The 25,118-nt window shown below is 42.5% G+C and overlaps 1 protein-coding gene across 9 annotated transcripts in view; it reads left to right on the plus strand.

The window, feature by feature from the left end:
- The window catches only part of LOC131694076 (potassium voltage-gated channel subfamily KQT member 1), a 1,057,856-nt gene that overhangs the window by 952,773 nt on the left and 79,965 nt on the right, over positions 1-25,118 (plus strand). For all 9 annotated transcript variants that reach the window (XM_058982447.1, XM_058982448.1, XM_058982449.1 and 6 more), the window contains 3 exons: positions 21,276-21,372; positions 21,460-21,654; positions 21,754-21,902. In XM_058982447.1, coding sequence (XP_058838430.1) covers positions 21,276-21,372; positions 21,460-21,654; positions 21,754-21,902 — 441 coding nt within the window. The remainder of the gene's footprint in view (positions 1-21,275; positions 21,373-21,459; positions 21,655-21,753; positions 21,903-25,118) is intronic.

The raw sequence follows: 25,118 nt of genomic DNA on the forward strand, positions 1-25,118 counted from the left end.
TGTACTGGGACGCCGGGTGGTCCTCCTCAAGATGGCAGGGGTTTTTCCAGACGATTTCGTAGTACGGCTCAGATGTGGATCGGCTACATTTCGAGTTAAGCGTGTTATGTTCGTGCCGTAGGTCCCGTGTTTGTTGGCTCATTCGATACAGATGGTTTGATACAGGTGGAAGAGCGTTCTGAGAATGATAAGGAGATAACAAGGGGCAGTTAGACTTGTATATTGATGGTTTTCACAAAGGTGTATATAAGGGACATATAGAGAACATCGCGGCTTGCCAGCACATCTCGAACCGGGACGTTGGTTGGTCTTCCTCGGGCCCGCAGGGTATCCATTAGCCAAGACCTAGCGGAACTGTACTCGGTGCACGCCCAGACAATGTGCTCGATGTCGTGATAGCCGTCGCCACAAGCGCAGATACCACTATCCACGAGCCCAATACGCCGGAGATGTGCATCCAGCGTGTAATGGTTTGCCATGAGTCGGGACATCACACGAATGAAGTCACGACCCACATCCATCCCCTTGAACCAAGGTTTCGTCGATACCTTAGGGATTATCGAATGTAGCCACCTTCCCAGCTCTCCACTGCTCCACGAAGTTTGCCAACTTTCGAGGGTTCTCTGATGAGTAATACTGAAAAATTCGCTGAAGCAAATTGGTCTTTCGTAAACGTCTCCTTCTAAGGCACCCACCTTAGCTAAGGAGTCTGCCTTCTCATTGCCCGGAATGGAGCAATGAGAAGGGACCCATACCAAGGTAATCTGGAAAGAGTTGTCAGATAAAGCACTCAGTAGCTCCCGTATTTTCCCCAAAAAATACGAGGAGTGCTTGCCTTGTTTCATCGAGCGAATAGCGTCAATGGAACTGAGGCTATCCGAAACGATGAAGTAATGGTCTGCGGGTAATGTTTCAATGACTCCAAGGGTATACTGAATGGCAGCTAGTTCTGCGGCGTAAACTGAAGCAGGGTCACTGAGTTTGTAGGAGGCGGTGAACTTTTGATTGAAAATACCGAAGCCAGTGGATCCTTCGAGGTTTGATCCGTCAGTATAGAACATCTTAGAACAGTCGACTTCTCGGAATTTATTATAAAAAAATGTTTGGAACCACTTGTGGGCGTATGTGGTCCGGAATTCCACTAATCTCGTCTTTCATGGATGTGTCGAAGAAAACAGTAGATTCAGAAGTATTTATGAAATGCACACGGTTGGGATTGTAAGAAGAAGGGTTAATATTCTGCGCCATGTAGTCAAAGTACAGGGACATGAAACGGGTCTGAGAATTGAGCTCAACAAGCCTTTCGAAATTTTCAATCACGACCGGGTTCAAGATATCGCATCGAATGAGCAATCGATATGAGAGTTCCCAAAATCGATTTTTCAACGGGAGAACGCCCGACAGCACTTCGAGACTCATCGTATGGGTCGACTGCATGCACCCTAAGGCGATACGCAAACAACGATACTGAATTCTTTCGAGTTTGATGAAATGTATGTTCGCGGCGGAGCGAAAGCAGAAGCATCCGTATTCCATTACCGACAGTATCGTTGTTTGATACAACCTAATTAGGTCTCCTGGGTGGGCACCCCACCATGTTCCGGTTATTGTACGAAGAAAGTTGATCCTTTGCTGGCATTTCTGTTTCAGATACCGAATATGGCATCCCCAAGTACCTTTCGAGTCGAACCAGACCCCTAGATATTTTACTGTGAAGACCTGAGCGATAGTTTGACCCATTAATAGAAGCTGTAGTTGTGCTGGTTCACGCTTCCTTGAAAATACAACTAGCTCAGTTTTCTCCGTGGAGAATTCGATACCCAGCTTAATAGCCCAAGCAGACAAATTGTCCAGGGTATTCTGTAATGGTCCTTGTAGATCGACAGCTTTGGGTCCCGTAACAGACACCACGCCATCGTCTGCAAGTTGCCTTAACGTGCAGGAATTGTCAAGACATTCATCAATGTCGTTGACATAGAAATTGTATAAAAGGGGGCTTAGACATGAGCCCTGGGGAAGGCCCATGTAGCTAAATCGTGATGTCGATAAGTCACCATGCGAAAAATGCATGTGCTTTTCCGACAACAAGTTTAGTAAAAAGTTGTTTAAAGTCGCTGAAAGACCATGCTGGTGCAGCTTCTCTGAAAGAATGTTGATCGAAACTGAATCAAAAGCCCCCTTAATATCTAGGAACACTGATGCCATCTGCTCTTTGCTAGCATAGGCCATTTGAATTTCAGTTGAGAGCAACGCAAGACAATCGTTGGTCCCTTTGCCTTTGCGAAAGCCAAATTGTGTATCTGACAGTAAGCCATTTGCTTCGACCCAATTGTCGAGGCGGGATAGGATCATTTTCTCGAACAACTTCCGGATACAGGATAGCATTGCGATCGGACGGTACGAATTGTGGTCGGAGGCTGGTTTTCCTGGTTTTTGGATGGCGATGACCTTCACTTGTCTCCAATCGAGTGGGACAATGTTAGCCTCGAGAAACTTATTAAATAAGTTCAACAAGCGTCTCTTGGCAGAGTCAGGCAGATTCTTCAACAAGTTGAATTTGATTCTGTCTGGCCCCGGAGCTTTATTGTTACACGACAAGAGAGCAAGTGAGAACTCCACCATCGAAAAAGGTGTTTCGTTCGCGCTATCGTGAGGAGACGCGGCGCGGTAAATCTTCTGTGCCGGGGCGGAATCCGGACAAACCTTCTTGGCGAAATTGAATATCCAACGGTTTGAATATTCCACGCTCTCATTAGTACTGTTTCGATTTCGCATACGTCGGGCTGTTCCCCAAAGAGTGCTCATCGATGTTTCTCTCGTTAATCCGTCGACGAACCGGCGCCAATAACCGCGTTTTTTGGCTTTCATCAAACTCTTCATTCGCTTGTCTAACGTCGCGTACTGTCGAAAACTAGCGGGTAACCCGTCGTTCCGGAAGGTCTTAAACGCGGCGGCCTTCTCTGCGTACACGTCTGAGCACTCTTTATCCCACCAGGGATTGGGAGAACGTTTTTGTATGTTCGCGCCGGGTACTGGCTTAGTCTGAGCTTGATTCGCGCTGTCGAGAATCAAGCCAGCCAAAAAGCTGTACTCTTCCTCCGGAGGAAGTTCTTGGGTAGATTCGATGTTGTCGGATATCGCGGCAGCATAGCTCTTCCAATCGATATTTCGTGTGAGGTCATACGAAATATTGATTGATTTCAATGGCCTTGAACCGTTATTGATTGAGACTACAATCGGCAGATGGTCGCTGCCGTGGGGATCAGGAATTACCTTCCACGTGCAATTTAACCGCAGCGATGTTGAGCAAAGGGACAAGTCTAAGGCGCTCGGGCGCGCTGGAGGAGCAGGAATCCGTGTCATTTCACCCGTGTTTAAAATTGTCAAATTGAAGTTATCGCAAAGATCCTGAATTAAGGAAGACCGGTTATCATCATAGAGGCAACCCCATGCTGTACCGTGAGAGTTAAAGTCTCCTAAAACTAGTCGCGGTGCTGGCAGAGATTCTAAGATGTCTTGTAGCCGTCGGTGCCCAACCGCGGTGTTGGGGGGAATATATATGGAAGCTATGCAAAGGCTTTTGCCTTTGGTTGTTACTTGACAAGCGACAACTTCAATACCTGTTATCGAGGGAAGGTTAATTCTGTAGAAGGAATAGCACTTTTTGATCCCCAAAAGCACTCCTCCATAGGGGGTGTCTCGATCCAGGCGAATAATATTAAAGTCGTGGAAGTTGAGATCTATGTCGGAAGTTAACCAAGTTTCACATAATGCAAATGCATCACAACTCAAATTATTTATTAAAATTTTGAAGGAATCGATTTTCGGGATGATACTTCTGCAATTCCACTGTAGAACAGTGATCAAATCCGTGACCTCGTTTGATGAGTTAGCCATCGAAGGATACAATCGCTGAGAGGAGGGGCCATTTAGCAGTCAACTGCTTCAAAAATGTTCTCACTGTAGGGAGAAAAGCTAACATAAGACTTTTAATAGGATCAGTAATATTGAAAGTTTTTATTATCCAGTCCACTATGTCCGAGAGTTTTATAATTCCAGTGCTGTGATTACTCTCGAACTGAAACAAAGGAACACTTGGGATTTTTGATGTTCCTGGAAGTGCTGGGAACTCCTTCTCTGAGCTTAATCCTCCGAGACCAGGAGCTAATTGCTTCGGTTTGGTTGCAACACTTCCAATAGATGTGACTTTCGGAGCCCCCTCAAGGGACACCTTCTGGCCTTTACAAGGAACTTTACGAGAGGAAGTGTTCCTCCTCTTCCTATAAATTCTAGGCACCCTAGTAGATGTTCCCTCTTGTGGGTTACCAGCCTCGCCCTCGTCAGGAGGCAAGTGAGTATAGATGTTTGCTGAGGATGGTGGCGTAGCATTCTTTAACATTTCTGCGAAAGAATGTTTGGATCGTCCCGCAAGGGAACGTTTCAGTTTATCCCCGCGTAGTTTGTACGCGGGACATGCCGAGATATCATGCAGACTCTCCGCACAGTAAGGACACTTTTCGGCTTGCTTACTGCACGAATCATCCAGATGATTCTCCCCGCATTTTCCACAGCGGGCCTTATTACTACAATGGGTGGCTGTGTAACCCAATTGTTTACACTTTGTGCAATTCATGACCCGCGGCACAAACAGACGCACAGGCAGACGAACCTTGTGCAAGAGGACGAAATTTGGCAAAGCGGTACCAGCGAAGGTCACCCGATAAGAGTTTGATTGGGGGTACGTTTTTGAACCATCCCCCGCAACTACTACTGAGTGCAAACGTTTGCACTCAAGTATTTTAACTGGCTGAAGTAAGCGGTCTCTGAATCGGCCAACCCCGTACTTCAGCAGATCCTCGCACGTCAAACTCTCATCGGTTACGACGCCTTCGGATTGTACTCTTACAGCCGGAATATACACGTTATAATCCCGCGTAAAGTGCTCACAGCAAGCAATATCGTTTGCCTGCTTTGAGTTGGCTAGCAACACCCTTATCTTGTCCGAGCGGACCTTTGAAATTTCGGTCACAGCCGAGAACCGTTCCGTCAGGTCTCTAGAAATCTGAAGAAGATTCAGTGATTTAGTCTTGGGCCGAAAGAAGACCACAAATGGACCAGTTGAGAGTTCTGGATAGCATTTGGGCCGGGGGGGAGCCTTAGAAGTTGAACCCGATTCAACTTCCATTTGACCATCCGGAGAGGGAACCATAGAAAACGTCAACGCACGGGGTCAGCGCCCGCGCAGACGGAAGAAAGCAATAAATGTGTTACAAAAGACAAAAACCACTTAGCTTTAAACTGGTGTCCAACGACGAACCGATCCAGCTTATACAGCTGGCTATTGTTTAATCCTCACACGCGAACAAAAGACTGAGGACCGAACCGAACTGGCAAAATAACCTTGAATGCGGATTAAAACTATTCTTTATCGCCTCACACAGCACTACGGACTAGAAAAAACAACCTCTGACTCGATGGAGAGCTCGAAAACGAATGATTTAATTTGTACTTATTTGCTTGAAAATGACATTTATAAAGGGGTCCGACATCGGAGTAACTACAATATCAGGGTCAGGGAACAGGGTATACAACGATGGCAGAATAAACGGAAGATCAATGACATTAATGACAGTCTTGGACTAACAAGACATAGAGAATTGGGTCATCATCTAACCCGCCTCACATTCCAATAAATCCCTAAAAACAACTCAGACCTTCAAGTCACTCTCATTTCAAATTCAGTTAATGCAGGCACAGTAGTGATGATGAAGATGATCGCGTTGTAGTGCTGCAATACGGGCCAGCACCACAAAGGCAGAAACTTCTGAGCTTGAGAAATAAACATATATTATATTTCCTGATTGTACATCATATTATCATGATTTAATCTGTTCCACAATTTTCCGCCACGTCACTCGGTCAGTTGCTGCTTGTCTCCAACCTCTCAGGTGCCCGAAAGTCGCCAGGTTCTGCTCCACTTGGTCCAGCCACCGGGAACGCTACCTCTCCGTCTTGTACACTTGCCGGGTTGCAGGTGAAAACCAACTTGGAGGGGTTGTTGTCCGGCATCCTCACAACATGCCCCGCCCACCGTACCCTTCCATCTTGAGCTACTTTCCGGATACTTGGCTCACCATAGAGTCGCGCAAGTTCGTGGTTCATCCTTCTCCTCCACACGCCATCCTCCTGCACACCAACGAAGATCGTTCTGAGCACCCTTCTTTAGAAGACTTCGAGTGCTTGCAGATCCTCCTCGAGCATTGTTCACGTTTCGTGCTCGTAGAGAACCACCGGTCTAATCAGTGTGTTGTACATGGCACATTTCGTGCGGTAGTGAAGCTTCCTGGATTTCAAAGTTTTGTGGAGCCCATAGTAAGCACGACTTCCAGAGATAATACGCCTTCTGATCTCCCGGCTGGTGTTATTTTCCGCAGTCACCAATGAGCCTAGATAGATGAACTCGTCAACCACCTCGAACTCGTCGCCGTCGATCGTAATACTGCTGCCCTAGCGTTCCCAAACGCGATCGGTTCCGCCAGCCAGCATGTACTTCGTCTTAGACACGTTTATCTTCAGTCCTACTCGTTCTGCTTCGCACTTCAGTCGGGTATACAGATCTGCTACCGTCTCCTTGTTTCTACCGATTATGTCCACATCGTCAGCGAAGCACACGAACTGTCCGGACCTCGTGAAAATCGTTCCCCGCATGTTGAACCCCGCTCTCCGCATTACACCTTCCAGCGCTATATTGAACAGCAGGCAGGACAACCCATCGCCTTGTCTTAATCCCCTGCGTGTTTCAAACGGACCCGAGAGGCCGCCCGAAATTTTGACACAACACCTTACACCATCCATCGTAGCCTTAATCAGTCTTGTCAGTTTCCCAGGGAAGCGGTTCTCGTCCATCATTTTCCATAGCTCCACACGGTCCATCGTGTCATGCTTTAAAGTCGATGAACAGGTGATGTGTCGGGACCTGGTATTCACGGCATTTTTGGAGGATTTGCCGTATAGTAAAAATTTGGTCGTTTGTGGATCTGCCGTTGATGAAACCGGCCTGATAACTCCCGACAAATCCATTTACCAGCGGTGATAGGCGCCGGAACAGAATCTGGTATAGCACTTTGTAAGCGGCATTTGTCACCGTGATCGCTCTGTAGTTTTCACAGTCCAATTTGTCCCCTTTCTTGTATATCGGGGTGATAACTCCTTCCTTCCACTCCTCCGGTAGCTGTTCCCTGTCCCAGATTCTTTCAATTATTCGGTGCATGCATTCCGTCAGTTCCTCCGGACCCACCTTGAAGAGTTCCGCTCCTAAACCATCCTTACCTGCTACTTTGTTGTTCTTGAGCTGTTGAATAGCCTCGTTAACCTTATTCATAGCGGACGCCTGTACAATCTCGTCGGCTGCGACACTGACATAATCGTCCTCCTCGAACGCCGATTGTCCGCCTGCGCACCATTCAGATATTCATTGTAGTGCTGTCTCCACCTTTCGACCACCTCACGTTCGTCCGTCAAGATGCCACCTTCCTTGTCTCTGCACATTTCGGCCCGCGGCACAAAACCGTTGCGAGAGTCATTCAGCTTCTTGAAGAACGCCCGCGTTTCCTGAGAGCGATACAGCTGCTCCATCTCCTCTGAAAAAGGCGAGTCTGCTGTTTTCGCTTCCGTCGATATGACTCCACGTTCTGACGAATGGCTTGAAGCTCGCTGCGCGTGCTGCATTCTTCTCGTTCAATATATATTGGCACTCGCAATCAAACCAATCGTTCCATCGACTCCTCTGTACGTATCCTAGGACGCTCTTCGCAGTGCTGCTTATGGCTGCTTTAGTCCTGGTCCAGCAGTCCTCAAAGGGAACATCGATGAGCTCCTCCTCCGGTGGCAGCACTACTTCAAGATGCTGCGCGTACGTTGTCGCGTCGTTAATTTCCTTCAGTCGGGCCAGGTTATACCGAAGCGGGCGCCGGTATCTTACACTGTTCACTACGGATAGTTTTGGACGCAGTTTAACCATAAGCAGACATTATCGACGTAAGGACCTATCAGAGTCGATGTTAGCGCTCTGATAGGTCCTTACGTCGATAATGTCCGAGAAGTGCCGTCCATCAATCAGAACATGATCAATTTGTGTCTGTTTGTTGCGGTGATCTCCAGGTATATCGGTGCAGGAGGCGGTGCTAGAAGAAGGTGCTTCTTATGGCCATGTTCTTGGAGGTGGCGAAATCAATTAGTCTTAGGCCGTTCTCATTCGTCTGAGAAATAAACATAAACGTGCTAAATTAAAAAAAAATATATGGAAGACATGTAGATGGGGTCGCGACACACCATTATATCCCGAACCGAAACCATTGGTGATCTTCCTCGGATCCAAAGGGAATCCAATAACGAAAACCTGGCAAACATCTAGACAATATGCTCTATGTCGTGATAACCATCACCCCAAGCGCAAAGGCCACTTTCCACAAGACCAATAGACCGGAAAATCGCACAAGTCGTGTAGCGTTTTGACATGATTTGAGGTATCACACGAATGAAATCTTGACCCACATCCATCCTCCTAAAACGAAATTTGTGATAGTTCTATGGTCTCTTAGTCGCTTAATTTTCTCCGAGGATAACACGATACCCAGCTTATGCTTCGAAGTAGGCAAATTGTCTAAGGTATCGGCTTCAAATCCTATAAAAGAGATCACTCCGTCATCTGCAAATTTCCTTAGCTTGCATGAATTGACAAAACACTTGTCATAAAAATTTTAACGTAGGGGGGTATGACATGGGCACTGAGAAGACCAATGAATCTAAATCTTGATGTTGTTAAATCACCATACGAACAATGCACGTGCTTGTTAGACCACAAATTTGACAGAAAGTTAATTGAAATTAGGAAAAGGCCAAGGTGGTGGAACTAGAGTAGTAGAAGAACGATAATATAAACTGAGTCAAAAGCACCTCTATTATTCAAAAACTAATTCCATTTGCTAGGTTTAGGACATTTAAATTTTCGTTGAAAGCATCGCAAGGCAATCGTATCTACATTAATCCTTTTGCTTCGACAGAATTATTGAGGCGGTGCAGGCTCATCTTTTCGAACAACTTCTGGATACAAGAAAACATTGCAATCGTACGATACTAGTTGTGATCGGAGGCTAGTTGACGGTCTTTGAACTGGTGATCACTCTCGCTTGCCTCCAGTCTTCTGGGCTCACAAGGAACCTGCCGAATTTTTTCAACAAACGCTTTTTCGCAAAATGTGGTATATTCTTCTGCATCCGCACAGAGTTCGGGCAGATAATTGCGACAAAATCAAATATTCAGCGGCTAGAAACTTGTACGTTTTCGTTGGAATTGTTTCGATTGCGCATTAGACCGGCAACAATTTTGACCTTTTTTCTGAAAACCGCTAATTCAAATGGTAATTTCCTCCACTAACCATACGCCAAATCGTCGCTGTTGTGCCATATTATGACAACCGCCATTTTGGGGTAAACTGAGTTAGATATACCACATTACTCGGCTGAAAAATCACTACAAAGTATAGTTTTCAGAATTTTGAAGTTCTTCTTAGTTACTGAAACATAGCGAGAAACGTGAGTTTTCACTATATTTTGCTATTGGCTCAAGTAATAAAAACGTTTCAGTTGTTTATGTGTAAAAATGACTTAGAAACACAATGACATAAAAGTTTTCAAAATAAAAATGCATGTATTGTGTTCAAAATGCAACTTTTTCTTTTAAACTGGAAAAATTACACGTTTGTCAATACTATAACCAAAAGTTACAATTTTTCTAGATCTGCTCAATTTCCTTTAAAATTCATCTCATCGATTGTTTCTATACCAAATTAAGCCGAAGATATGAACAAAAGTTAATTTTTTTGCTTTATTTGTAAAGAAAATTTTCCATGCACAATTATGACACGTCATGCAAATATAGTCACAATACACACTTGAGACACGCGTGAATGCGAATTTTGTTTACATTTTTAGCAAAAACTCTCAATATAGTCACCCGATCTTCGTAATATTTGAGAGATTAATACAGAATAGATAGAAGCATCAATTGTCTTCTCTGACTTTTTGCTACCATTTATAAGTTTCCAGATATTTAATCTCAAACTGTAAAAATTGTTTTTCTCGAAGTGTGCAAAAAGGCACTTGTCATAAGATCGCACAACAGTGTCGAAATATGAGTTGCACTCCGACAACTCCAGTTAACTCACAAACGTTTGCAAGTTTATATTATATATGAAAAATCGAAAATGTAATCACAAAATACAAAATTCCGCAATAACTCTGTATACCTCAATATTTTACACCACATAGCTTAATCAATAACGATCACTAACTTACTGGACTTTAAAAGGCAACGGAGTTTTTCAAAATCACACACAATTGAATGTATTTGCAATTATCTGCAATGTTAATTCCTACATCTAAAACTATATATCCGTATATACTGGGATACACAAGATGATACTGGATTTTTTTACTGAATTTATTGTCTCCATTGTCGATTTTCCAAGTTTTCACACTTAAACATTCTGATGAGTAACCCGTCCTACTTAAAAGAGGCTATGAGCACTTCAAGCATATTTTCAAAAAAGTTCTTACAACAGGTTACATTGCATTAGCGTGGGGGGGGGGGGAAATAACTGTAAAATTCATCCCCAAAGTTGGCCGCGTAACTTATGCGGAGGCAAAGAGCTTTAGACTGATCAGTGTGACCTCCTTCCTTCTCAAATCAGTGGAACATTTAAACGGACACTAAATTTGGGATATTAGCTTGGGCGAGCACCTGCTGCATACAATGCAACATGCATATCAGCGAGTAGCTTCATATATCACGAACAGGATATACGCAATGCTTAGCAACTGACATCTGTCCATATAGTTAAGACAAGTAGAGATAAGGAAACTGAGTGTCTGTGGATGTTCTCAAGGTGGTGTGTTTTCACCACTTCTATGGAACCTTGTCGCCGATAGCTTGTTGAGGAAACTTACAGAGCCTGGGTTTCCGACATATGGTTTCGCTGATGATTATCGTATAATGATCAGCGGTATTTGCATTAACACACTTTTTGATATGATGCAACAAGTCTGGTACGTTTTAGACAACACCTACTGCTGCTCTAAAAGCACTATGGAACCCAAACCACTATGTGTTTCTGAAACAAGAAGCACTTTCTTGTATGCACAAGTTTTAAGGTTGCTGAGCTCTGGAACAGTAACCCAATAGATCGTGCAACTAACCACAAAAGACTGTGGCCCCAAATAGATACTTGAGATGAGTATACACTTGCTCCCAGTGACCTTACACTCACATGTAGTTTTCCTTTTAGAACTTTCAATGTGAGAATTCCTCGCGATGGCTGTCTGGCTGGATGGAGCGATAAATTGAAAATTATGTAGTTTGTTATACTGACTGTTCTTTGTTGGAGGGCCGAGCCAGTGCTGGTGTCTATTGTCGTGAAATGAGATTATACCACTCTCACTCGGCTGGTAGATAGAGTACCGTATTCCAAGCAGAAAGCTTTGCGATCCTGTTTGGCGTACAATCGGCTGGTGTCTATTGTCGTGAAATGAGATTATACCACTCTCACTCGGCTGGTAGATAGAGTACCGTATTCCAAGCAGAAAGCTTTGCGATCCTGTTTGGCGTACAATCGGCTGGTGCCTATTGTCGTGAAATGAGATTATACCAATCTCACTCGGCTGGTAGATACAGTACCGTATTCCAAGCCGAAAGCTTTGCGATTCTGTTTGGCGTACAATCGGCACTTCAACAAGGAATTTGCTCTGACAGTTAGGCTGCCATGAAAGCACTTAGTTCGGCAGATTCGAGATCGAAATTAGTAATCGCACGTCGAACTCAAATCGAAGAACTTAGCATTTCAAATCCTATCAACCTTCTATAGGTACCCGGTCATTCAGGTATTACTGTAAATGAATGGGCGAACGAATTGGCTAGAGCTTGTGCTACGACTGGCCTCGTTGGTCCAAAACCAGTTCTACCCCTGTCGATAAGTTGGATAAAGATGCGCTCTTGGGCTGCATCCAAACATAGCCAATCATTGGCGTGGCTTGCAAACTTGCGTTCAAGCAAAAACTTTTCTGCCGGATGTGAGTCCGAAAATGTCAAAGAATTATCTGTATATTTCCAAGCACAGTTGCAGCATTTCAGTCAGGGCACTGACTGGACATTAGAGTGGTACCATTTGGTTCCTAGAACAACTATGCAAATTCTTAGTTCGATCCCTGAAACTATATTTTTGCGCCTACTGTTTAAAATTTACATGGGATTTTGTATGGGAAAATAACTTTCACAAAATAATTCCTCCAGGAGTCGCCCATTGCTTCCTATAAATAATTCTTTATGTGGCTTTTATAGGACATTTAACAAAAAAACCTATTTTAATCCACCTAGCGGTGCAATTGTGCCTTTCTCAATCATGAATCACGAGAATGTGTGCGTTGTTTATATTCATTAAAAGCTTTTAAATGCATATACACTCAGGTTTTTTTTTACGCGGGGGATACGAGCCGCGTAAATGAAAACCGCGTAAATGAAAACCGCGTAAATTTCAAAATCCGCGTAAATGAAAACCGCGTAAATTTCAAAATCCGCGTAAAAAAAACCGCGTAAAAAAAACCGCGTAAAAAATACCGCGCAAAAAAAAACCGCGTAAAAAAAACTTGAGTGTATTACATTTTATTATTATACATCACATGACAACTATATACAGGAAAATAAATCATTATTCGAGTTCTAAAATTTTGAAAAAGAAAAAACAGCCACGGTAATATTGAACTGAAAAAAGGTGCAAAATCGGCAAAGTCCCAAAAAGTCGATTTTTATAAAAAAAATTTTTTCGAGATAACATAAAATCTCGACGTTTCATGCATTTTAAAGATGTTTGGCATCAAAAATACGAATTCGATTTCTGAAATTTCATGGGGTCCCCCCTTTGAAAAAAAAATTGAGTTCCGGCTTTTATGGGAATTTCATATGTGACCGCACGGTTTAGTCTATATTTCCGGACCCATATAAGCGATCCGTACGAAATTTTATAGACATCTGTGGGAATATTATAGCTATCATTTGGGACTAAGTTTGTGAAAATCGGCCTAACCATTTCCGGGAAACTGATGCGAGTTCGTAAATTTTGAAAGAGCCGCTTTTCCCGGGCACTTCCGGAACCGTCTATGGTGGTCAATGTAGTCAACGAAAGTTTGGTTGGCCGTCGGTGACCTAGAACAGCAAATTTAAGTTGTTTGAGAGACATTTTAGCGAAATTTTTACCTTTTTTGCTTTCATCGGAGTATCGGTTTGAATCACAATTTGCTATGTGATCGCACGCCACAAGCTGTAACTCCGGAACCGGAAGTCGGATCGGGATGAAATTAAATAGCCATTTACGGGGACGCAATACCTTTTATTTGAGGCCAAGTTTAGTCGAATCGGTCTAGCCATCTCCGAGAAACCGATGTGACTGTTATTCTGAATTTAGATACTTCCGCCGGGGCTTCCGGAACCGAGGATGGTGGCCAATGTGGCCAAATAGACTTTGAATGGATGTTAGTGACCTAATACTACAAATCGAAGCAGTTGTGGTCATATTTTGGAAAATTTTTCACCTTTATACATTCATTGCAGAATTTATTAAAATCGACATTTTCTGCGTGTTCGTACTTATCACCCTGTAATTCCGGAACCGGAAGTCGGATCCATCAGAAATTCAATAGCAGCCTATGGGAACGTTGCACCTTTCATTTGAGACTAAGTTTGTCAAAATCGGTTCAGCCATCTCTGAGAAAAATGAGTGACATTTTTGGTCACATACACACACATACACACACATACATACATACACACATACATACACACACAGACATTTGCCGAACTCGACGAACTGAATCGAATGGTATATGTCACTCGGCCCTCCGGGCCTCCGTTAAAAAGTCGGTTTTCAGAGCAATTGCAATACCTTTCTGTTGAGAAAGGCAAAAAAACAAAGTCTCGAAGACCACGAAACGATCTGACGCTTGAGAAAAAAGTGGTTAAGGAAAAACCGAGTGATGCTCGGACGATTGATAAAATATTCATTTTTTCTAGCATCACTGCTGTTGGTTGCCCAATTATATGCACTTTTGTTTTGATTTTCTTTGAATGTGTCTAAATCAATTATCTGTACTGTTTGGCCACTTCACAAGAGTTTTGAGGGATAAATTGAGGCTTCTTTTGTACATAATAAGAGAAAGTTAAAAATTTTGTATAGAATCGACCGTCAACAGCAGTGATGCTATCGGTATTTGCCTAACAACTTTTTCTACAAGCATGAGATTGTTACGCGGTCTTCTAGACTTTGTTTCCTTGACAAATTTCCTGTAGAAATCAGACTTCTATTTATTTTTAGAAGGTAACGGGTGACTCTTGAGAGAATTGACGATTTCCCTATACGAAATCCCATATAAGCTTTAAACCGTGGGCGCAAAAATATATTTTCACCGATCGAGCTTAAAATTTGCAGAGTTGTTCTGGGAGCTAAATGGGACCCAAAAAGTTACTCGGAGCAAAATTTTATTTTTTTCATGTAACCGTGTCTCACTCTACTGGACATTGAAAACTCAATTATCACATGGCTATTATTCAGCGCGCTGAGTATTATTCGTGTGATCTTTATGAATCCGGTTACAGAACTTCATATTATTCGATATTTAGCTACCCTACAGTAATGCAATTGCGTATCCGAATTTTTGATTCTCCACAAATAGATGAACCTATGCATAGAGAGCTGAAACTCAAGAATGTTCCTAACCAAGTGTGGTAAAGAGCTGTAGTTTAAGCCGTATTTGAATGGCAATATCTCTTCGGGGGTGTTGTCGTTCTGTTATCTAAATATCCCCTCGGGGGTGTTGATATATCTGCTCATCGAGAAGTGTCTTTCCCAATACGCTCTTGGGAGCGAAGAATACTTCCGTATTGTTTATGTTCTCTGTGACGTTATTTTCCTGGCGCAGTAAGAAATTTTTTCGGGGGGGGGGGGGGGGTGATTTTTTTTGTATATATATGAAAAATGTTCAAAAACATTCTGAGCAGGAAAAAAATGTTCAAAACCAACAACTCAGGGAACGGGTTTGGGTAGTCAAGGTAGGAAAGCTAGCTGTTGGTATAGAATTAATGCTCTTCCCCTACGAGAACAATCTGGGCGGCAAACTTCAGACTGTCTAATTTACTGAGCCCTTCAGTTCCCTTGCGCAATTCAGTACCACTTCCTCGTTGAGCTTCCGACTAGTTCGCGAACTACTCGGTCTAGTCCCCGACGATAGATCTAGCATACTCTGATGAAAAGTTCCCCGGCGAGAGAAGTTCGAAAGCGAGCCAACCAGCCAGGTGCTACGGTCAGTTCGGCGATTCCGGTAGAGTAGGGCAACCGATTTGCTGGAGCCCCGGAGCGGCTGATGGTGTATCGTCGCGATCTACGCGGTCTGGTTGCCGGCGGTGAATCTGACTGTACGCTGACGGAGAGGTCCCAGCCGAAAGTAGTTCTCCCGATACCGATTCTTATTTGGTTTCAGTACTATAACTTCTTGAGCCCTTTGGCTCCGTGACCGGTGCCATTTAGCACCGCAACTCCTTTAAGCGATGTAGTTCTCTTCTTGGGCCATTTTTCACTACTTCCTTGATGATCCATTCAGCTCCTCGACTTGTTCGCGAACAACTTGGTCTATTCCCCGACGATGGACCTGACCTACTCCGACAGAGAATTCCCCGGCGAGAGAAGTTCTCCCGAGATCGAGCTAATCAGCTAGGTGCCGAGGTCAGTTCGGCGATTTTGGTAAAGCAGGGTGTCCGGTGCACTGGTGCGCCGATGACCCGTGACTAGTGGTGTCTCGTCGCTGTCTACTCAGTCTAGTTCCCAGCGGTGAATCTAGCTTATGCTAACGGAGAGTTCCCTGGCGAAAAAAGTTCTCCCAATATAGATTCTTCTTTGATTTTCGTTATTTTTCTATCGGAACAACCGGTAGGGTGCCGTGGTCGGTCTGACGAATCCGCATGGAGCGTGACGTCCGGTTCGCTCGCGTTTCGACGACTCATACTCGCTGTATGTTGCAGTCTACTCGACTAGTCCTCGGAGGTGAATCTAGCTTATTCCTGCGGAGAGTTCCCTGGTGGTGATTGCTCTCCCGAAACCGTTGTTCGATGTCCATTCCGTTGTAAGACGATCATGATCTACATCAGCGGTTCTCAACCTTTTTCGTACTACGGACTCCTTAGATATCACACTGGGTTTCTGCGGACCCGCATAGACAAACATCAATTTTGTATGCTATCAATATATTATTTTCAATTTGTTAGGAAACATGATTTGAAATTTCAATATGCACTCGGAAAATATATTTTTCTTCGCGGACTCCCAGCAATGACTTCGCGGCCCCCTAGGGGTCCGCGGACCCCAGGTTGAGAACCACTGATCTACATCATATCTCTGTTTACTGCGTTCCACGTCTTTACGTCGCTTGTCATTCTGTAGGCTACATTATCCGGGTTGATGTCCGGTCCTCTCGTTTTAAGTAGCTCCCTGCACGTCACTTCAAACCTCGGACATTCAAAGACTCTCCTCGGACATTCAAAGACTTCAAACCTCGGACATTCAAAGACGCTCCGGTGTCTCCTCGACGATCTCACACTCCAAGCACAGTGTTGACGTTGCGTACCCACACCGATGAAGATACTCCTTAAGCAGCCGTGGCTCGGTAGGAGCTGTTTCAGGTGGAAGGTCATCTCTCCGTGATTTCTATTGACCCACGCCGACAGGTTTGGATGAGCCGGTAGGTCCACTTTCCTTTCTCCGTATTTTCACATTCCTGCTGCCACGTCACCATCGAATCGATTCTCATAATCTTCCTCACGTTTCTGGCGTTTCATTGTTTGTAGCACTTGATATCCTCCGTCAGGGTAATGCAGATGGGGATCATCTCGGTGACAAGGCATACTGCCTCTGGTACGCAATCGCAACTCGTACGACCAGCAGCCGAAGCGTCCTGTTCAGCTTTTCCCGGTTTGATTGTCTCCGTCACCGACACCTCCATTTCTTCAAATGTCTCACCGTTAGTGACACATCGTCCACGAAACCAACGATTTTCACTTTCCTGGGAAGCCGCAGTGTTAATACCCCATCGTACATCCCATTCCAAAGTTGTTGGCTCATTCTTTTATGCCACGCTGTGGCATTGGTCTATTCGAGGCTGGATGGCTCGGTGACTTCCCACACTTTGGCAGCAACATCAGTTTCTGCACCTTCCTCATTTCGGGGATTACCATCATCTAAAGACTTCAGCAGTAGCATCGTGAACATGTCCGGATATGCCAGGATCGCAGCTTTCAGCGCCACTGTTGGTATTCCATCCGGACCGGGGGTTTTCCTTGATTTTAGTCACATCGACGCTTCTTTGAGCTCGTCGTTAGTCACTTACCACTCGGCTGTGTTACCTCCTTCTTCTTCGCCGTACGGTGTCGGTGAACAGGCAGTTTAATCGTGATTCGGGAAGAGACCCTCAACGATTATCTTTTGCTTATCCGGGTATATTTCAGCTGGTGTCGACGGACCCTCGTCTTCGTCATGACGACTCGGTACGCGTCCCCCAGGGATTGGCGTTTATTTCTCAGCACAGCTACTTATGGCAATTGGCTTGCTAAGCTTGATCTCCCGTTTTAAAGAGTCCCTACCTTCAAGATACGTCGCTTGCGCCCCTCTCTCACTCTCCGATCTTGCGCTCTGAGTCCGCCTTCTGGATCTAAGACAAGCAGCGTGTAGCATACTGAGCTGCTCATTTAACCCGTTTCGTGAACCAATAAGCTCCCAGCTCCTCGCTTCGTCGCGATCTACTTGTTATAGTCCTCGGCGGTTGAGCTAGCCTCCACAACGTGCCGTCAGGTAGGTGTCGAGTCTGCAACCAATTTTCACTACAAGGAAATATTTTCACAAGATAACTTTTGAAAATGAAACTTTGAGAATTTTATTTAAAGTTTTAGGCATATTTTTGTTTAACATATTGAATTTTTTCAAAATTCTCCAAAATATTTCGGAGGGTTTCGTCCCCAAACCCCCCCCCCCCCCTCCGCTACTACGCCACTGCCACTTTCCATCAGGAAATGATGAAAAGGCAAATTACAGCAAGGTACAAGCCCGTTTGCTACTGTTTCGTCATTCATGTATATTCATTAGTGTAGGGTTCATTCTAAACCAAATTCTCTCACAACAACGAATTCATCAATACATTAACAAGCGTAAGATTGTGTGAATTTCTACGGCGGTATCGCTGTGTAAAGCGTTTTCGTCAAGGACCAGTGAAGCTTTATATGCATTAAACCAGTTCTAATGCAAATTTCGAATTGAATCCGTGCCTTTCCGTATGCAGATCATACGTGTCGTGATCCCCAAGAAATGTGCATAGAATTTTTATTAAAAATGGTGACACCACTAGTACACCCGATAAATATCAACCCGAATACCCCACAATCGTAATTGGCTTCGTGTTTCTCGAATTTCCATCCATACCTGCTACAAAGTAGGTGTAAATAGAAAATACGTGGAATGATCTAATAACTCCTTATGATTATATTTTAAAAGCATAACGACTTCAGCATATTTTTTGCTTATTATCTAGGCATTGAGGTGATATCATCGAGCGGCCAAGTTCCGAACTAGTTTGATGATACCACATAAAGGCATAGCATCAAATGTGCTGAAGACACTATAGTTCTAAAATGCAGCCATGAGGAGTTATTAATATATTCCTTCTCATTTCTGGACAGTGTGTGCCGTGTAAACGAAGCTCGGTTTGATTTTCGTACCTCGATTGAGACACAACCATCTATAGAACCGCAAAACCAACGAAAGCACGTGTAAAGATCTTTTCCCATCTCTAGTGTAGGTAGATGTTCTTTAATAGCTCTACAACATTTAACGTTACATTTGATCATTTATGGCGTGCCGTTTTCTTCAATCTAATTTCACTTTGCTGAAGGTTGAACAATTTATCGTGATACTTTCCTCATCAGCATAATAAACTTAAGTTCGGTTTTCAATTTTAAAGTTTAATTGCCTCATTATCTATTATTATTTTTCTGAATTCGATTCCATCCAATCCCTATCCACAGAGTAAATATGAGAATGTTGAATATTGTCTGCAACCACTGAAACAATGAAATTTATTTTTGCAATTTAAATAAACTCTTCGAAAACATGCGAACCCAAACGGTAATAGTCAGGTAACATAATTACTTTCACTAGTGACTGATGGATGCAACCTCGAAAGTAGATAAACAATTCATTCTGTGGAACTAAAGACTACCGTCAAACGGACATACTTTCGTATTTCTATACTTGTGAATTTAAAAGTTTTAAACTATTAATAATTCATTCTTGGGGCAGCCTCTGCTATAGATTTCTGTTCAAATATTAGATCTTGCAGTCAAACTTTTTTTTCAAATATGATAAATATATTCAATACGCGAAATAAACTAGGTACTATCATGATATTCTAGATTCTAACGACACCTTCAATTCTCTAGAAATCGCTTGGCAGAGAATAATATAAAAAGTTTAGAATTTAAAGAAGTATCGAGAGAATAGAAAAATGACTAACTACCAGTAAAAAAAATATATTGTAAGATTCCAACTGTTAACATCATATTACATGCAAAAAACTAGACTTAGATATAATTACGACCTTCCAATATGGTGATAAATTTCACCAGTGCAAAAATCTCTACCAGTATACGGTACTAATGCAGGCGCAGCGAAATAAGAAGCTTTCACCAAATTTGACAACGTCACGCTCCAAATATAGTAATTTCGAACGCCGAAACAGAATTGTGAAGCACCAACCGACATTCTAGCGAACCGTTGTGTAATAATTTTACCAAATGTTATCCATCCATCCGAAAGTATAACTATGGAGAATATAACATTCATTTCCCACGCTGGCTTTTCGATGAAACGAGTTAAAACAAAGAAAATTACAACCGTCCAATTTCAAAAGGAAGTACAAGTTTCGCTTTGCAATGGCACAGCAATTTAGCTTTGCGGAGTTTTCTTGCATGCATGATACTTTTTGTGTTTGCCTAATTTTCTCAAACGTTCAATGTAAAATTGATACTAGTTTTCCTTATTACCGATACTTAAATCTGCGACCGCTTCTGCTTTATTACTGCTACCGCCACTGCACTGAAATAGCTTATATTTACTAACCACTTTTCAGTTTGTAAACTATAAATAAAAAAATTATATAATAAGAGAAAGAAAAAAAATCCACTGCATAGCGATGCAAATAAAACCGTCACGAAAAGCTTCAAACGAGAAACTTTCACACCATACCTACAATTGCCAGCAAACAGGAAGCAGGTAATGGCATTTTCAACGTCAGTTGCCGCATTGCAAATCACACCCATGTCGGTACTTGCGGGTACCCTCTGTACCCCGTCCTGTCGAGTCAATTCCCCGGAGAAATATGTACAAACGAACAACTGAAGCGTGCAAGGAAGCAATTTTCCTTTCGATCAAATTGAGAGAAAGAAAAAAGAAATGAAAAGGTATATTGGCAGGGAACGCTGAGTGATAGTTATCCCTGCCAGTTTGCTGTTTGAAGCATTTCCACTTTACTGCAGCTTTCTACTTTTGACAAGATCCATTCCAACTGTCGACCTTGTACTGCTGCGTCGTCGTTGCGAGGAAACGATGAGACTACAAACTTAACGATCCTTCCGACATTTGAACTATGCCAAACTTAAATTGACATGTCTCATCTAGCGTAAGTTTTGAAATTGTGCTTGATTTTTATGACGTATCGTAAATGTATTTCGATGACATTAGAGCTAGTTCTATCTGTACTTCATTGTCTCCAGTAATATTCCGCAGCTGGCAAACAGCCCAATACGTACACGAGCAACTTTGATACCGTAACTTGTACAGTATTTCGAGCTACTTATTTAACAACTGCCTAAACTTTGCTGGTTCGGAAAGCGAGAAAAAATATCTTGCTAACAATCTACGTCTCTCTCGTTGGACGATAATCTGTTTGAAGTTTTTCAATTACGGTTATGATATTTTGGTGCAATTTTCTTTCTCATTGTATAATAATTGGATTAAATTCTAACAAAGTAAAAATTTCGTCTGTTCGAATAAAACCAAACCAAACCCTAGCTGTATACTAATGTTTTGCCTTATTTCTCTCTTCTGAAATTATTCTTCCCACTACCCACATCAGGTTAGACCAAATTCTTGGCAAACAAGGATCAAAATCAAAAGATGTATATGCATCGAAAATTAGCTTAGCTTCTCGCGTAGTGAAAATTGAAAGACAAGTAAGTTGATTGAGTCGTATAATTTTAATCGAAGCATAACATCACATCGCTGTCCTCATCCTTCCTCTCTCACACTCACCCGCCCAGGTTGACGACATAGAGACAAAGGTAGATACGTTTATAGAGTTATACATGCAGGACCGGAAGCGCCTTTTATCACTTCCGCTTCATCCTGACACATCACATTCCAACAATCCAAACCTTCCATCGTTGCCACCGAAAGGGGGCGGAGCAGCGGCTGTAATCACATCTGTGACAAGTAGTTCTAGTGGTTCGTTAAAAGTAAGTATCTCTATAAAATCAGCCGTTGGTTAATTAGGCCGTAATTTTAATTCAGAGCTAATCAAGCTTTTCTTTCACCCACCTCACTACAATTACCAGCCAAAACCTATTTTAATAGATAAACAATTTTCGGAGCCGAATTCACCGATAGCAAAAACATTCGAAGAACCAATACAGCAGAAACGTCCACCAATGCAACGCGGATACTCCGACCTGGGTCATAGGATTAAGAAGCGTGTTACTTTAAGGTGAGTACTGTATTGCTACGTAAAATAGTTTGGATTTGTTACTTCTAATTTTAGAGGTATAAAACGGTTTCGAAAGCCGTTCCTGGTGCTGGCGATGTGTCCAAAGTTGTGCCGATATCACTCGTGTAAAGTTTTCGTAGTGTGCAATAAGTTGTCGTAAATGGGCGAATAATTCCGTTATTCATAGAAGAGCAATAAAATAGTAATTGCAATTTCTTTGATTCATTCGTCTTATTAAATTTTTAAATGATGAAAGCGGGAAAAATTGGAAAGATATTTTTAATTTATATACTATAAAATTGTAAAATTTTTTGTGTGTGCCATAACTTTTTTGATATTTGACGTTTGTTAAACTAAACGCTCTTAAAGAAGTTTTCTACTATATGTACCAGGTCAAAAATAGAGTTTTTATTGCTTGAATCGATGGAAAACACTACAAAATATTCAGAAGCCAATTTGAAGCATTTTCGAAAAAAAACAAAGTATTTTCGAAAAAATCAATAATGCGAGCGCACGGACGAACGAATCCTTCTTCTTCTGTGTACGCTTCTTTGCTGGTGACACTTGAAGACACAGGGCGGCATTGTTTTTAAATAATTTGTTCCTGACAGATCCGTAGATAATGATTTTACAGACGTTTGTGGTTTGGCATAAGATGACGGTGTACTGTTTACAGTTATAGTTGGTGGACTCTTCTTAGCTGCTTCTGCATAAATTCTTCCGTAGTGTAGTGTCATTTTTAAAAAATTTGCGCATAGGAATCTTCCCTAGATGCATATCCAGTCTTGTCTGATGAAACACCCTACTTTCGGTTGATCTGCATAAAATGGTTACGTATGGAGGAGTTGATCTGCTCGGAAACATTCCCACCACACGAACAACGTTAGAAAAACCCAGGGAAATGGGATCCACTTCTCCGTATCTTGACAGAAATTTGCTAATCAATATGTCAGGGGTGTAATTAACGTTGCCGCTTTATTGGAAAGCTGCATATTGTTCCGCAAAGCGGACGACTGTACTTGTTCATGTTGGATGAGGTGCATTAACTTCTCCCAAATTGATTCAGTAATTGTTTCACTTCCCGAGTAGCTGGTCTTACAGGGCATTCCCAAAAATCAATAGCATCACAATTGGTTTACAGAGGGGATAGTTTTTATCACGTATCTATAGCGGAACGATACTCTGGGCAAGATGAGAAGGTAGACTGATCTTAATTAAGCATTAATTAAAATAAATATTTTTTGTATTTTGTCTTTTTAAAACACGTTAGAGCAATTTTTCCCTAAAAATGCATTATGTTGAGAGAGAACGGTGATGCTTGTGATATCTTTAAGCACGCAATTATTATGTGCAATATGAAAAAATCAAACTAGTTTAATTTAGCCACCAGCAGCAGCACTCTGTTGCCCACTGTACTCGTAATTATTTTATTTGCGTCTGATTACTGCGTTCGGTGTCAATATTGTTGTCGGGTCCAATATATTCTCACAACGTATTAAAACCGACTCCTACGTTAGACGCCTAACGTTGTTTCTCCAAAACAAAACCTGCAAAAAAGATACGATTAGAAACCGTATTCTTGGATTGTAAATCTTTTTAAATTTATCTTTTTGAACGAGAATTACACATGAATCCGCTACCTTCTCATTTTGGTCACAACAAACGCTAAAATTCTTCCACCACTACCAGCAATTAAATCTACCCGTGTGTCGCTTTGTCTACACCACAGAAGCAAAATATCGTGCTCCAACCGACTGTGTCGAACGTGAACAAATAAGAATGATGATTACAAGCGAAAAGTATCCTATTCTGGTCAAACTGTATTCTTGTATACGTTTCGAAATGTTCCTTAAAATCACCTGTTTGAGCAGTGAAAATATTATTAAAAGTACGAAGGGAGTTAAAGATGGCCAATGTTTACACCCTACAATTTCACCCTGTTTGACATAGTGTGCTGATTATGTTCCAGACCATCAATCAAGCAGAAGTGCTTGTTTCGCGAAACGAAATGTATCGTTGGATGTGGCAACATGAAGTCAGTACCTCTGTATATATAAGCGATGACACAATCGAGATACGAATACACAAATTAGCTCCGTGCACCTCTAATAACGTTGTTAATCGTTATGTACTCCCGAGTATAAGCAAGTTGAAAAATTCTGGCAATTTTACACGATTTAGATACAACGGAATAAGAAGCTGTCGAAATTCTCCGGTCAGGTACGCTATCCGTAGATGTGGTAATATGATACAACCGGAGACGACGGACTCACGAGTTTCCCATGGTTCAAGAGGTATTAACTCATGCTGAACTAGACGATGCTTTGTCTTCTTTTATGTGTGTTGTTTTTTCCAGGTACCTAGTTATCGGTTGCTTATTTTGAACAGCATGTGATATTGTATAGTTCTTAGGAACTAGTATGAAAGTTTCGTTTCCTATATTGAAAGGTTTGACGAAATATCTATGAGATGGTTCACGGCAGCATAATTTTTATAGTACGATATATGCTCAATGCCGTTTCGGATTTTATGTTGCAGTGGAATTCACGGGGACTGACACACTCATAGTTTAGGATATAACGGTGTATACCAGAGATGATGCTTATATGAAGATGCGCGAAGACTGAAGCCAAAAGTTCCAATCAAACCCAAAACAACGAGCAACGTAAACAAATGTGGCGGATTTAGGAAGTAACACATGAGGAGTATTGAGACTGAAATAAAAAGAATTGCATACGAAAAGATACGAAAAGTGTGAACTTTATATACATACATACTAAATAACTTTTATGATGCCCTAAGCGGCAAAAGAAGGCCAAACGGTATCGCATTACCGGTTAACGGAACCACTACAGTTGAGTCCTCTGAAATTGCTAATACAATCGTTCTACATTCTTTCTGGAGACTCATCCCACCTACCGTCCTCAGAATGAAGAGGACAATAGAAGCCACCCCCACAACATTTATATCATATGCTAGCCAGGAATATAACAAACCATCCTCTGGAGTGGAACTAGTCACAGCACTTTGTACGGCAAAGAGCAATTTTACCAAACTCGACAGCGTTGGTTATCCCCTGTTAAGGCATTTACCCCCGGTTGGCAAGCGAGCACTCCTAGACGGATTCAACAGGATATGGGAAGGCGGGTCCATCCCAGACAGCAAGAGAACCGCTCTCACGATTCCCACTCCGAAAATATGCATGGGAATCAGGAA

The sequence above is a fragment of the Topomyia yanbarensis genome, chromosome 3 (genome assembly GCF_030247195.1).
Source record: "Topomyia yanbarensis strain Yona2022 chromosome 3, ASM3024719v1, whole genome shotgun sequence".
Taxonomy (NCBI): domain Eukaryota; kingdom Metazoa; phylum Arthropoda; class Insecta; order Diptera; family Culicidae; genus Topomyia; species Topomyia yanbarensis.